Source organism: Ammospiza caudacuta, chromosome 1 (assembly GCF_027887145.1).
Source record: "Ammospiza caudacuta isolate bAmmCau1 chromosome 1, bAmmCau1.pri, whole genome shotgun sequence".
Lineage (NCBI taxonomy): Eukaryota > Metazoa > Chordata > Aves > Passeriformes > Passerellidae > Ammospiza > Ammospiza caudacuta.
Genome location: NC_080593.1, coordinates 151,048,996 through 151,062,398, shown reverse-complemented (window position 1 = coordinate 151,062,398; position 13,403 = coordinate 151,048,996). Strand labels below are relative to the sequence as shown.

Here is a 13,403-nt window from a genome sequence, read left to right as displayed (position 1 = left end):
CCCCCCAGTTCCAAGTGCTTGTTTTTGTCACTGCTGAGCTGCTCCAGGGCTTTGAAATTGCAGCTTCTGGTTTCCCTTCTTTTCTGCAACTTCTTTTTCCACACCCTCCATCAGGCAGATCAAAACAGACTGATGTTGCTGAGCCAAATGTTGCTTTTCTACCTGTAGACAGCAGAAAAAATGAGCATAATAGTTTTTTGCCATGTTGAGTGTGGCTTTTGGGCATTCCTCTGCTCAGTCTCTTAATACACAAAGGTGAGACTTGTTTACACCTGTAAGTCCTGGAAATTATAACATGGGAGAAGAAGAAATTAGAATTTACATTTTTTTGTTAAAAAGTGTACATCACCATTTTCTGCAAGTGTGGCTGTTCTCTCAGGTCACTTTATCAGAGCTACATTAATTTAGAAAGTGAAACACACTTTATTGCCCATCTTCTCTCCTTCCCTGCATACTCCAATCTGCTGAAAAGGTGTTTTGCTGAAGGATTAGTAACTTCCTCACAGGAATGCCAAGGGTTTCATTAAATCCAAGAGGAAAAAAAAAAACCCTTTGAATAGGTACATCCAAGGTCTCACACACACTACCATTTTCAAAGAAAGACTGGCAAGGATTTGAATGTAGTGTACAAAAAGCTGACACTCTCTGGCACAAAACATTATTATTGTATAGTCTCAAGCCAGTGTGAAATCAATATGATAATATGTGCTTTAATGATTTATTTCAGTTGTCTTACTTGGAAATCCAAGTTGGATTGAATTGTTTTATTTATACATTAGAACTTAGGACATCTTGGAGATAAAAGAAAAGCATTTCTTACCAGAGATGAGATAGTGTCACACCTTCTGCAAGTGATTTATTGGAGTTATTTGTTAAGAATAAAACCAGCTTTTATATTCTGTGTACGTTGTTTCCTCAGATGAGAGTTTGCCTAAAGGTCTGTGTGAGTAGGTAGAAGGAGTTGTTGATAATGCTGCTGTTTATATATGTCTAGAACATTCTTTGAGCTCTCTCAGTTTCCCTGAGAGATTGTGATGCTTATTGTTTCAGGCATGTATATATTTCACTTTGAGAGAGGTTATTTGAAAACGTGCAAAAGCTTTAATCCTGTTTTCTTCTTGTTTACACAGAAGGTGAAAGAGCTTTACCATCAATACCAAAGTAAGTTTTGTGCTTTCCTTTCTCATATATTAAAAAAAGATGTTTTGAAAAATAGTGATGCTTTTGGAATTTCTTTATAACAGTAATTTTTATTGTTGTTTTTGGATTCCAGGACAAATAGCAGGTAGGGCATTAAAAGTTTACAGTAATATTAAACTACAAAGATAGCAGAAGAAAATCAGAGAACAAAAGTGCCTAATGCTTCCCATATTTGACAATAACAAAAGCAGGTTGTTTTGGAAAAGACTTGGCTGGGGTTCGGTAAATTTAATTATAGGAGTAATGCTAAATAGTTTGTACTGTTTATTTATAAATAACTACATTTAAATGTGATTGGTTTTCTATGTTTGACATGTAAATCAATTCAAAATAGTACAGGATGAGTCTTTTTACAGACAGAAACTCAATTCATACTCCATTTCCCACAGATCACACAGAAAGTATGAGCACACTCAGGTTACACAGATCTTAAAAGTGTGCACAGTTTGGCTTTTGTGGTTTCCTTCCAACTGCCCAGGTTTCTGTGGCTGGTTGTGCTGATTGAAAGCCACTCTCACTCCCCCAGGCAGGATGCAGTGGTAGATTCCTCTGTGCCTGGGGAGGTGGCTCAGCCCTGCTCATCACAGTAGGTGCCTGCTGGGAGAGCTCCCAGTGCTTGTGGAGAATGTCCAGCATTCAGCACTTCCAACTTCTGTTTTCCAGGCTGGCCAACAATGAGAAGCAAGGAGTGAGGTCTCACACGGTCTCTGTGTCAGGTAAGGCTCATCCAAAGCCAGCAGCTGAGTTTATTTCTGGGGCTGGCAGAGGTGCAGGAAGCTTTTCCAGGGCTGCTGACTGCCCCAGACTGGAGCTCTGCTCTAAGGAGAAACTTTGATGCAACAGCCACATCTGTGCAGTTACTGCAAAGCTTGTCAGAATTTCCACTTAACTTTGGGATGAAGTAGAATGTCTTGGCTAGAACTGAAATTACCTGAGTATGTGCTAATTGTGAGGGAGCAGCTTTGAAAAGGGAAAATAGGCAATTAAATATTAATCATTGCTTTACAGAAAGGAGAAACCTAATAGCTGTTTTTCTGTGGCTGTTTAGATAAAAGCATTTAATTTTTGCTATTGAAAATGACAAGTTAATTGAAGGATGGGTATGTGAGGTAATACATGTTGTTTCTGTTCTTTATAGAGTTCTAAGAATTCTCTAAGGTAACATGGAGGTTTTATGCTTGAGAGAGAATATGTTCCTGTTACAGAATCTTAAATAATTTTGAAGGATTGAGTCTTAGTAGTGTCTTAGTAGAAAATGTATTTCTAAATCAGTATGGATAAGGTTTATTAAGGGGATTTTAATGCCAAAAAGTATTTATAGTATGATCTATATTATTAAGATTTGTATTATGATTATATTATGTTTTAATAGGTTTCTGATATTTGGTCACTACTTGAAGAACCAATACTGTGACTCAGTGGATTTCCCTCCCACTTTTACATTTATTGAGCTCTTAGTGGCAAAAACTCAAAACCCCAACATATTTCATATAATAAGGAGGAAAGATACATAGACATTTAATTAATTTTCTACTTCTCAGATTCCTTTCCCCACCCTTACTCACTTCTAAAAGATATTTCAGATTCACTGCTTGGCATAGGAAACCCAAGTAGACACTGCTGGAATACAGGGGAGAGGATGTAAGTTAAAATGAGGAAAAAGCTGCAGTGGGGTAATAGAGCTTCACCAGCTCTCAGAGTCAAATAGCAGCTCTTCTTCCTCCAGTGCCTGGCAAGCAAGCATGCTAGATCAGGTGGATAAGCATGAAGCGTGGTCAGCACGTTCTCTTTGGATTCTTACCTGTATGGCTCATTTTAGCTGTTAAAAAAAGTTGGAATTTCTGAAGTGATTAGCTCTGTGCTTTTGTAATTATTCCACTCACCCTCCAAAAGGCCAATCTTCAGGACAAAAAAAAACTGTCTGCATCCTCAGATGTTCACTCCTTCACATTTTCTGAGCATGCCAGTAATACTTTTAATAATGAAAACAATAATAGTGTTGACTTCATGAACCTTTCTTCCTGTCAGTCTGCCTTTGCAAATTTAAGTGTCTTCTGAAGTTCTTAGGTGTTTCAAAGCACAAACACTTCTTTTTAAAGTAGCATTTTGAAATTAGTGTAGGAAGTGAGTTGTGCTACCCCCAGCTCTGGCATTGAGGGTTTCACATAAGAGTGGATGAGGGGGAAATGAGAGCAGTGCTGGGGGTGAGCTGCTTGTTCAGGTGAATGTCAGGGACACTGCAAACCTGGCTCCTGTGAGCTGTGCAGTCAAATTAAACCAGAAATATCATCCTCATTCTTGCCAGTACCAAAAACACCAATTAGGTATTATTTTTGTATTGTAGGAATGTTTTATATCTTTCCACAATAAAATTATTGTGCTCAATGCTTGTTTTTATACCATGTTAATAGTTTTTATACTATTTTAAACCACTGAAAATGCTGGAATGGTTTGAGCCAATGCATTTAATATTAAATCTCAAAGGTTTGTTCTTCTTGTAATATAATGACACAGAACACATGAATACTTTTTTGTTGTTGTTGTGTTTTTCCCCCCAAAGTTAGTTAAAATGCACTGAGTGTGCCATCACATTAAATTTAAAGCAGAGGCAGATTGCTGAGATGAACCCACATGACAGGGGTTATTCTCAGGAGCTGCTTTCTGTAAGAATCTCTTGAATCCCCCCAAGGAATCAGGGTGCTGTAAATGAAGTGATGCTTGGTATGGATGTGGAGAAGTGTCACTGCTGCTGTCAGATGGAACCCATCCATCAGTGGGACAGGGGAGGCAACAGCCCAGCCCAGGGCAGCCAGGGCAGAGGCAGCAGAGGGGCTGCTGCTCTGGGGTGCAGAACAGGAGCTTTTCTCTGCTGACACTGCAGGGGCTCAGAGCCAGAGGTTTCAGATAAGAAACCTACCATTTTTTGTAGCTCAATGACATCTGTAACTGCTCCACACCTTTGATGGTTTAAATCATGAATTAACTCTGCTGTTTGATTTCACTGACACTGCTCCCCTTTGTTTAGACCTCTCCCAATGGTAAAGAGCAAAAATGTAAAACAGAGATTCAGCAAAAAAAATTAAAAGTCATATACATTTATAGTATTAACACACTTAGTTGAAAAGGGAAGTTTCACAGTGAGTTCCCCACCACAACTGGGATAAACCAGCAATATCCAAACCCAGTGTGAAACATGATTTATTCAGGTATTTGTCTGAAGCTTTGCAAGTTTAAAAAGGAACCTGTTAATGAAAGACACCTTGTCTTTTTTAAGTACTTACTAACATACTTTGGAATATTTCTTGTCTAGTGAAGTGAAAACTTGGTCTTTTCCAAGTGCTCCAATACTCCAAAGCACACAAAAATAGAAGGTTTGTAAATCCTCTTGATTATTTTTCCTCCTGTACATAAAGCTCCTTTCAAACTAGTGAGGGATGAAGTTGGTTTCAGGAATCCAAAGCAGCAAATTGCTTGATCTGGGAGTCACTGAACCAGGTTTCACCACAAACTTCTTGCTGCTTCTCTTTCTTCTAGTGTTGTCTACCTTGATTCCTCAAATTCTCTGTTCCTTGCAGTGGACACTGTGTATAACCAAGATGCCTGCCAGATTCCCCTCCTTTTAAAAAGTATAGTGATTTTATGCCATTGGGGTGTGTGTAAGATTATAAATTACTGTAAATAAGCTAAACCAAATCAGTTGGATTTTAGATTTCTATGATAATCATCTGATGTTTTGGCTGAAGTTGCTGTGGTTCACCAGAAACAATGAGTGTTTCAGCTTATAGGGAATTGCAGCTTTTACCTCCTTCTCCCTCTGCATCTGCATTAAAAAAAGAGTTCTTTGTCCTTAGCCAAGGGTGTACACTCAGGAAATGGTAAGGCTAAACTATTTGCTCTGTGCAAATAATATATCAAATGTGTAAGAAGCAGCACACCAGTTAACTCTAATTTTATTGATTGTATTTCCACTGTTTAGCTTGGAGACACCTTATTAAAATGCTCTGCTCTAGTCTAAAGGAACTTACTTTGGCCAGCACTTTGTTTTTAAATAGCAAACATTAGCCTTGGTAAGGTGATCTTGTATTTCCAGATTCACATATTTCCAAAAATAATAACTTATCTGGTCCGTTCTATATTACAAAAAGTTTTTCATAAAATGAAATCAGTTCAGCAGTAGCTGCTTGCTTCCTTTCTACATAAATTCCTCCTGACACTGAGTTCTTTGGTTTCTTCTGCCCCTTCCTTGCTTATGTAAATATGACTAGGAAGAATAAATATGCTTTTGCATCCCCTGGCTGATCACTGTGCCTCCTTTGCCCTGGAGAATTCATGAATTTTTTTAATCCTAGCTCAAATGCTGCTTTCCATGCAGTGCCGCAGAGTATGACATTTCAAGCCCATGTGTTTCACTGAACAGGCAGAGGATTCAACAAGTCTTTGCAAGTTCTTGGCACTGCTGGGTTAATGGGTGGATTAGATGATTTTAAGGGTCTTTTTCAAGCTAAAGGCTCCTGTGATTCCAAGCAGTCCCTCCTGGCATTTGGTATTCAGGTACTATTGTAAAATGATGTTTTGGTGGGGAGGGAGCTGTGAGTGGGAAGATGACAGGAAGGGAGAGGAGAGCTGTCCTGCAGTAGCCAGCACAAGGGATGTGTCTGAAGGGGATTTTAGGATGTCCCACAGGGTTGGTCTTGCTTAAAGCAGGTGCTGGTTTTGCAGCTTTAGTATGAGCTTATTTGGTGAAGGTAATTAAAAGGTCTCTGAAAATACAGTCCCTGTTCCAGCTGATAAAGCAAAGTGTTCAAGGCACCTGAGTAGCAAACCCCAGGACACAAACCTTTAAGAGGGAAATAAATATATTTAAGAGAAACTGGTTTGTTATCCTGTTCTGCAGCTGCTGTCACTAACACAGGCAGCATTTTAGACTCAAAGGGGTGCAGTTTTTAAGTGCATCGTGAAATTTCTAATAATTCTGGTTGTGCCATTGCCTCTCCCATGGTTTAGATATATTCAGTAGCATGCCCCAAGGAGGATTTGATCTCTTCGAGCAAATATCTGTATAGAAGCTGAAGGATTTTAGGATCCTGAAAGAAGCTCCTTCTCAGCAACTTTCCAGGTTCTGCTTTAAAATCACAAATTTGTAACGTAACAATGTTAAATTTTAATCACTGTGATTAACTCCTGATCATGGCAGTGAAATGAGAGCTGCTGCTTAGGAGCAGATCCTGTTTAAGAGAGCTTCCAGTTTAGTCCTGGCATTGAGCTGAAATTTTAGTTTGAATGGAAAAAATCCCTTGTTTTGAAGGAGGTGAGCCTGATGTAAGTGGGATTTTATCATGAAGAAAAAAAACCAAAAACCTCTGTGGTATAGTTTGTGAGTAAAAGAGACTTTCAGGAGGTTTCCCATAGAGGAGAAGCCAAATGTGAAAATACAATAAACAGGAGAAGGAAAAAAAAAAATCTATTAGGCTGATGTGAGTGTTGCAGCACTTTGAAGTGCTCTGAATGAAGGAGATGCTGGCTTGTGAAAGGCCCTGTGTGCCCTGGGTTGAGGCTGATCACCAGCAAAGCTGTGAGCAGGATGGAAAAACAAATTTGATTTTATTGAATCACTTCTGCTTGCAGAGCACAGAGCAGGCTCTGTGACACAATTCCTGTGCTCTACATGAAGGTCTGCCCTGTACCGAGGTCTGAAAGGGTTTCTTGTGCAGGACTTGTGTTTCTTAGCTCCTTTTGAGTTAGTTGGTGAGGAAAAAGGTGCCCTTTGCTTGAGGGTGAAAAATTATTGGCAGTTTTTTAGCATCCATTTTGTCAAGACACTACAAAAAGACAAAGCTGAGAAGTGTAAGTAAATTTTTAGATGAAAAATTGTATCTTGAGCACTCAGGATTGTGTCACAGCTCAGCTTTGTTGCACTGCACAGCTCACTTCTGAAAAGAAAGACTTAAGAGTCTTGCCATAAATGACATAGTTATAAATTCAAATCAAGTAATTATTAAGTAATTTGAGGAATATAAAGACTTTGTTAGAGCTTTAGCTCTACCATATGGTCACAGCACTGGGAGACATTCAAGCTTAAAGTTTACTGCAGATTAATTTTACAAACCTTGAGCAAGTCATTAATCTCCAGGTTCATGGAGGAGGGAGTTGCTCTTAACTCACCCAGCTATGTCACTGATTAATAAGATAATATAGTTGAAAATGCCCTCAATGCTAATAAATTACAGTATTTCAGATTCCCATCACAGTTGAATAGACTGGTGCTGTTATCTTTTCCTATTTTAGCCTGACTGAAAGGCTTCTTTTCATGCATAAAGAGACCAGAATGAATTGTGGTGACAGTCTGAAGAGATTTCTTCCATATCAGTGTCCAGGAAATTCCTGCAATGATTCCATCAGCCTGTGGTGCTGGTTAAAGTTTTAATCAGTTTTTTATTCTCCTGTGCTCCTCCTCTGTGAGCCTCTTACTGGATTTGAGCAGACACTTCTGCTGTGCAAATAGTACCAGTGTGGTGTGAGTGGAGAAATATTCCATGTAGGTTTTGGGGGTTTGTTGTTCATGTAGAAACATATTTGATGTGCCAACCCCATAGTGCTCATTGGAGTTCAAAAGCTTAAAAATCAATTGATTTATTCTTTCTACAGGTTTTTGTTTCAGGGTTTTTCCTCAGACTGATTCAAGAATATATAATGAAATAGAATGGGATATTTTCAGGTTCAGCCTTTCCAGTGTTTGCTCTCTGCCCATACAAGGAGCTCCAGTAGTAACTGCCCTGTTAAAAAAGGACAGTAAAAACCTGGCCTCTTTCTTTCTGACATAGTTATTGCACAGCAACTGATTTCTTTCCTTATTTTTGCCTTTTTTTTTCACAATAATTTTAGTGAATACTGCATAGAGGAACTAAATCAATTAAGAAGTCCTGTGCAGTTTTCAGCAGCATTCTTGAGCACCAGTTATATCCTGGCTGGAAGCTGCTGTGGAATGCTGGAAATCCTTCTAAGTTGTATTCATTTCATTATGGCATTCTCTAGACTCCTGAGAAAGTGTTAGAACTTCTATTTTTTTAAAAATTTCAAACCAACTCTTTGGAATCAACTTCCTTTTGTAGCTAGACTTGCAGATGTGGTAAGTTTAAGGCAAAGCATCTTCCATTCATTGTGGCAGAACAGCTGAACAAGCTCAAATTGTTGACAGCAAATCATAAAGGCAGAGTTTAAATGCAAGGGCAGAATTGGACCATCACAGGGCATGAGGGCATGCACATGAATTAAAAACACTTTTACCTTTGCAGTGTGCCCTCATTTGAAATAGGCTTGCTCAGGTTTCAGCAGCTTGTGCCTCCCACCTATCAGTGTGAGGCTGAGCAGCATTTCAGCACTTTGGGCTTAATTTAGCTCTGTATCCTGAGCAGGCAGGTCAGGAGTTGAAGCATCTCTTCCCTTTTGGAGCTTGCATTGCCTGCAGTGACTCTATACCTGTTCTTCTCTTTCAGCACAGTGTTGGGTTCCCTCATTCTCATGTCAACACCCCTTCAGTGGTTGCTTAAACCAGCTGCAGTATTTTTTCCTTTTCTTTCCTAGTGTGTCTTAAGCTTTTTATGAGTGTTACCTGAGGTTTGTGCTAGAATGACAGTGCTGAAAATTGTCTGCCATGTGATGTTAGGAAGAGAAATCCCTTAGGAGTATCAAGGGGAAGAACTCAGAGTGTTCCCCTTTAAATTGTCTGAAACCAAGACAAATGGAAATACTGATACACTGACTTAGTCAAAAATTTTCCCCTCTCCTTGCACCTCTTTTAGTTTTCAGCATTGAATCTGATTAATGTTCTGTCTCTCTCTCTTATATGTGCATTTTCCCACTAGATTAATGATTCCTGTTTGCTCAGTCACCCAGCTGTTTTTATGATGGTAGTTTTTGTTGATTGTAGAAGTGACTTTTATTAAAATATAATTTTCCTTTTCTACCCTTCCTGCACTCCTCCCACCACTGAGGGTTCACTGTCCAGTAGCTGCTGCTTTGAAACTGGGCTTCTCTTTTAACACCTGCATCCCCACCCTGTGTAACTCCAGGTGGCTGCACCTCACTCCTGAGTTTTGGCTGTGAAGAGCTACCAGCCCCAAGATGCAGGTTTTTTGTTTAATTGGCTTTTTAAACCACTTCTCATATTTCCTTGGGGAGAGGAAAAAGGGGAAAGCAGAGAGGAGCAAGCAGGTAACAAGAGAAATAAAAGGAGCAGGTATCACCTCAGGTGCTGTGTGTCATCTTGTGTCCTTCTTTCTCACCTTGTGTGGCTTCTTTGTATTTTTTCCTACTCCAAAATTTCCCTTGTCCTAATGAGCACTTTGCTAAAACATTGTCAACCCTGCAGTGGGGTGACTGGGAAGGAGGTAGTGAGGGTGCCAGAGGTCCTTGCAGAGCTGGAATATCCATTGGCAGGGCAGGTCTGCACTGAGAATAAGACTGGTGGCAGATTTGAAATCATAGAATCTGTCAATGCTGTATTTCAGGGGACAGGGAAACCATGTTTTCCCTTGTTCTGTGTAACCCTGCTTATGTGAAATACTCCTATGTTGTTTTAAGGGTTCAGAGAGTCAGTACGTACATGTTTAAGTCTGGTGATTGCCACTTTAGCTGGAATACAGCTGTCACACAAGTCTGACAGATCATAGATGACAAACTTGGAAAAGCAGGTTGCACTTCTGGGATAAATGTTCTTTGTGTTGTTAATGAGTGGTGTACATAGCTGGCATAATCTGACTTTTTACTGGGTTCTAGTCTTCTAAAAACTGAAATATGAGTTACTGTAGAAAGGAATTTGAAGGAAAACACCAAAAATGCTTTACAGTTTCAGAGACTTTTGTATTTTTGTTTGGGTATACAGAATTTTAATGTAAACCTTTACTTTTATGTTCATTCGTTGTAGATGTTCTCTTCAGTCTCTTTTCTTTTATTTCCAAATAATTTGTTTCTGTTTTTTTTTTTCTCTTTCCTTTTCTTGCCTCTTTGTAAAGGAGTCAATCACTGTCAGCATAAAGTAAAGAAAGCTAGACGCTTTCTGCCTTTCGTCTTCTGTGCCCATGAGTCGCCGCCCAAGGGTACTGCTCTGCTCTTTGTCTAGGCTGCCTTATTAACCCAAAAGCTGAATTTACTAACTCAGTTACTGTTTGTAAACTACTTTAGCCTCAGGTAAACAGAGTTCCAAGAATAATTTTGTTACGTTTTCCTGCTGTTGAATTGGATTTTCGTGCAGCTTGCTGGTCCCCGTTTTTATGGGGAACGTGTTTTCGAACATCGTATGCTACAATGACAAACATATTAAATTGTTTTATTTATATAGTCATGCAGCCCTTGACTGCCATCTTTTTTTTTTGTAAATATATTTTGACTTCATTCTTGGACCCCTGACACAGCATGCTTATGGATGAAACAGAATAGCAACAATAAGCATCAGCTGAGATCACTTTGAATTAAACACGGACTACAGCGATGCTTTTGGCTGCATACTGGTCCAGCACTGGTCTAGACCAGTTTGGCTTTATTAGGGGTAAGAAGAATTTCCTATTATCTGTAGAAACTGTCTAAAATATTTGCCTTAGCTTGTGCCGTGGGGTTTGGTGCTCAGTAGGGCTGCTACAGTACACGTGGAATCTGGTGTTTGTTTGAAATCTTCCCTCTAGAGTTGCTCTCTTTGCCACTTGTTTAAATTTCAGCCTTGCACAAGTAATGCTCTGTGTCATTAAAACTTAGATGGTTCCATTTCTCTCTCATGTCTTGGTGATAGCTCAGGAGTGCATTTCTTCTGGAAGGGTCAACACCAACTCTGCTTTTCAAAGTCCTCAGTGTATGTGCAGAGTCAAGTTGAGCCGACTCATCTGGCTGTAGGAGAGCTGCTTTAAAGTATTGAATAAACCCAGAAATTTACTATTTTTAACAATGCATTAAAAGAACTAATTCCAGTTCCAAATTTAATTTTTGTCTACCTTTGTGTTTGAAAGTCATTAACTCTGTTTCATCATAAAAGCTTCTTAGAGCATATCTCTGTCCCTTGGGTTTTAGGTGAGAAGTCTTAAATTCTGCTGCTTTTCTGGTTTCTCTTGAGTCAGGTATATAAGATAACTACAGTCTGAATACTTTTGGATTACTCATGAATTTAATAGTATATTTTCCCCTCCCCCTTCTCTGTCCCCTCTCTCTCCCCCTCTTTTTTCTCTCTCCTTGCATGCCACCTGGATCTGCAGATGAAATTAGTGGGGACGGTAATATGTTTTCTAGTCTGTGTGTTACTAACGTGCAATATGCAACTCTTATCTCCATATACCACTTAATGCACATTTCAGTAATACATTTTATCCAGCTTTTAGTGTTCAAAAGTGGTCTGCTTTGGGTATTAGCTGATAAATATTGTACTTTACAGGCTGTGCAACTAATGCTGTCTGCTAAACTGGAATTGGAAAAGGAAAAATTCTATTTCAAACACAGGGATGTGGTGGTGCATGTGTTTGCAATGAGACTTGTGGCATGATGCAAAGAAGGTTTAGAGATTTGCAAGTGTCCAGTTTGATTGAAATGGTTACATTATCATTAATCTGGTCAGTGGGTGAGATCAGTGGGTGTAACACCTGAGAAATGAGTCTACTGAGGAATGCTTTAAAGGCATCAAAGTGCTCCTTGCATTAAAAGAAGCTGTACAAGATAGATTAATGTAGATTGAATACATGAATATTAACCAGGTTTCAGCTATTCAAACTAATAATTTTAAAGACAGGTTTTAATGTTTGGGGTTTCCTTTTAAAAGCTTTGAAACTTACTACAAAATATTTCACTTCTGAAGACTTTTAAAGTCTTTTTTCTTCTTAAAAGAAGTTGGGGTTTGATTTTTTAAGAGATTTTTGGCTATTTTTCTAAAGGATTTCCATCTGATATTGGGAAGGAATCAAACTGCTGCTACTGGTAGTGTGTACCTTTATTCTTCTAAGTAGGAGTCACAAAGGGCATAAAAGCAATATGCAAAGGAGGGTGATAAGAGGAAGTAGAGATCGTGTCTTGTGACCTTCCTTTCAGTAAAATATGAAGGAAGTTTATTAACTTTTCATCTCTTTCCCTTCAGATATAAGCTAAAGATAATACCACACCATTTTCTTCCTTTTCTTAAACATCAAAAGGACATTTTTTCTGCCATAAATTTAAAAATTATATTTCAGATACTACCCCCTACATAGTTTTTTATTGAAACTTGCCTTCTTTTATAAATTACAAGCTCTGATAAATGGGATAAATTATGAAAAAGAGAAGTTCAAATGTGTGCCTAAGGTCCTGGATTAACTATTATGGATTTAATACCCTTGGATGTTTCTCTCTACATTTAATAAATGAATTTAGATTCAGTAAAGCTCAGATTGGCTTATTCATGTGAGTGATCACCACTACCTTTTCCTGAAAGCAACTTGTTCATTTTGCCATCTCCAGGAATCATAGCAAGTGATGCTGCTGGGTTTAAAAAGTGCAGGAGGGCAGCATGATGAGCCCCCTTACTAAATCTGAGTTTTTCTAGACTTACCAAGGACATCTGGTATCCCAGGATGTGTTCAGCTCTTGAGGGTGCTGTGACACATCCTCCTTTGTGGAGCAGCCTGGAGAGCCCTGCCCAGCTCAGATTTGCTTCAGGCTCAGTGGAGGTTCTGGAATCTCTTAGCAGACACAGTTCTGGCAATTTGGTGACATTCTCAGTCTGCCATGAATGCTGGGCCCAAGCCCCTCTGAGGAGGTCAATTCTCTTTGTTCCAGACCACTTTGAGCACAGCCTGGACTGAATTTTCCTCTAATTCCCAAAACCAATGCCAGACATACATAGGAATTATTTTTTTATATATTTCTCTCCAGATTGTTAAATGTGGAACAAGAAATGTTTGTGTAGTTAATTGTGTACATTTAATTTATTTGGATTGATTATGAAGACTTCTGGTTTCATGATGGTTTTGGGCAATGTATCAAAAGCATGTAAAGTGCTCTGTGCTGCTCTGAGAATGCTTTTAGTATGAATTAACTCATTAATTTAAAATAGAGAGATGAACAAGCCCTGCCATTGATCACGTTCTGAAAGCAGGATTCTGTAACCTAGTGTGAAAAGTGTTTGGGGTCCTTTAAGTGGCACCAGTTTGGTTTCCAGGCTTCAAAAAATTTTCTTAGATGTGTTTACAATATTT

The 13,403-nt window shown here is 38.9% G+C and overlaps 1 protein-coding gene across 2 annotated transcripts in view; it reads left to right on the top strand.

Moving 5' to 3' along the window:
* Positions 1-13,403, top strand: part of PTK2 (protein tyrosine kinase 2) — a 151,602-nt gene that overhangs the window by 95,758 nt on the left and 42,441 nt on the right. Inside the window, exons 13-16 of one of the 2 annotated variants that reach the window (XM_058802084.1) lie at positions 1,131-1,161; positions 1,864-1,916; positions 10,212-10,295; positions 11,439-11,456. In XM_058802084.1, coding sequence (XP_058658067.1) covers positions 1,131-1,161; positions 1,864-1,916; positions 10,212-10,295; positions 11,439-11,456 — 186 coding nt within the window. The remainder of the gene's footprint in view (positions 1-1,130; positions 1,162-1,863; positions 1,917-10,211; positions 10,296-11,438; positions 11,457-13,403) is intronic. The other variant, XM_058802075.1, reaches the window with a different exon arrangement.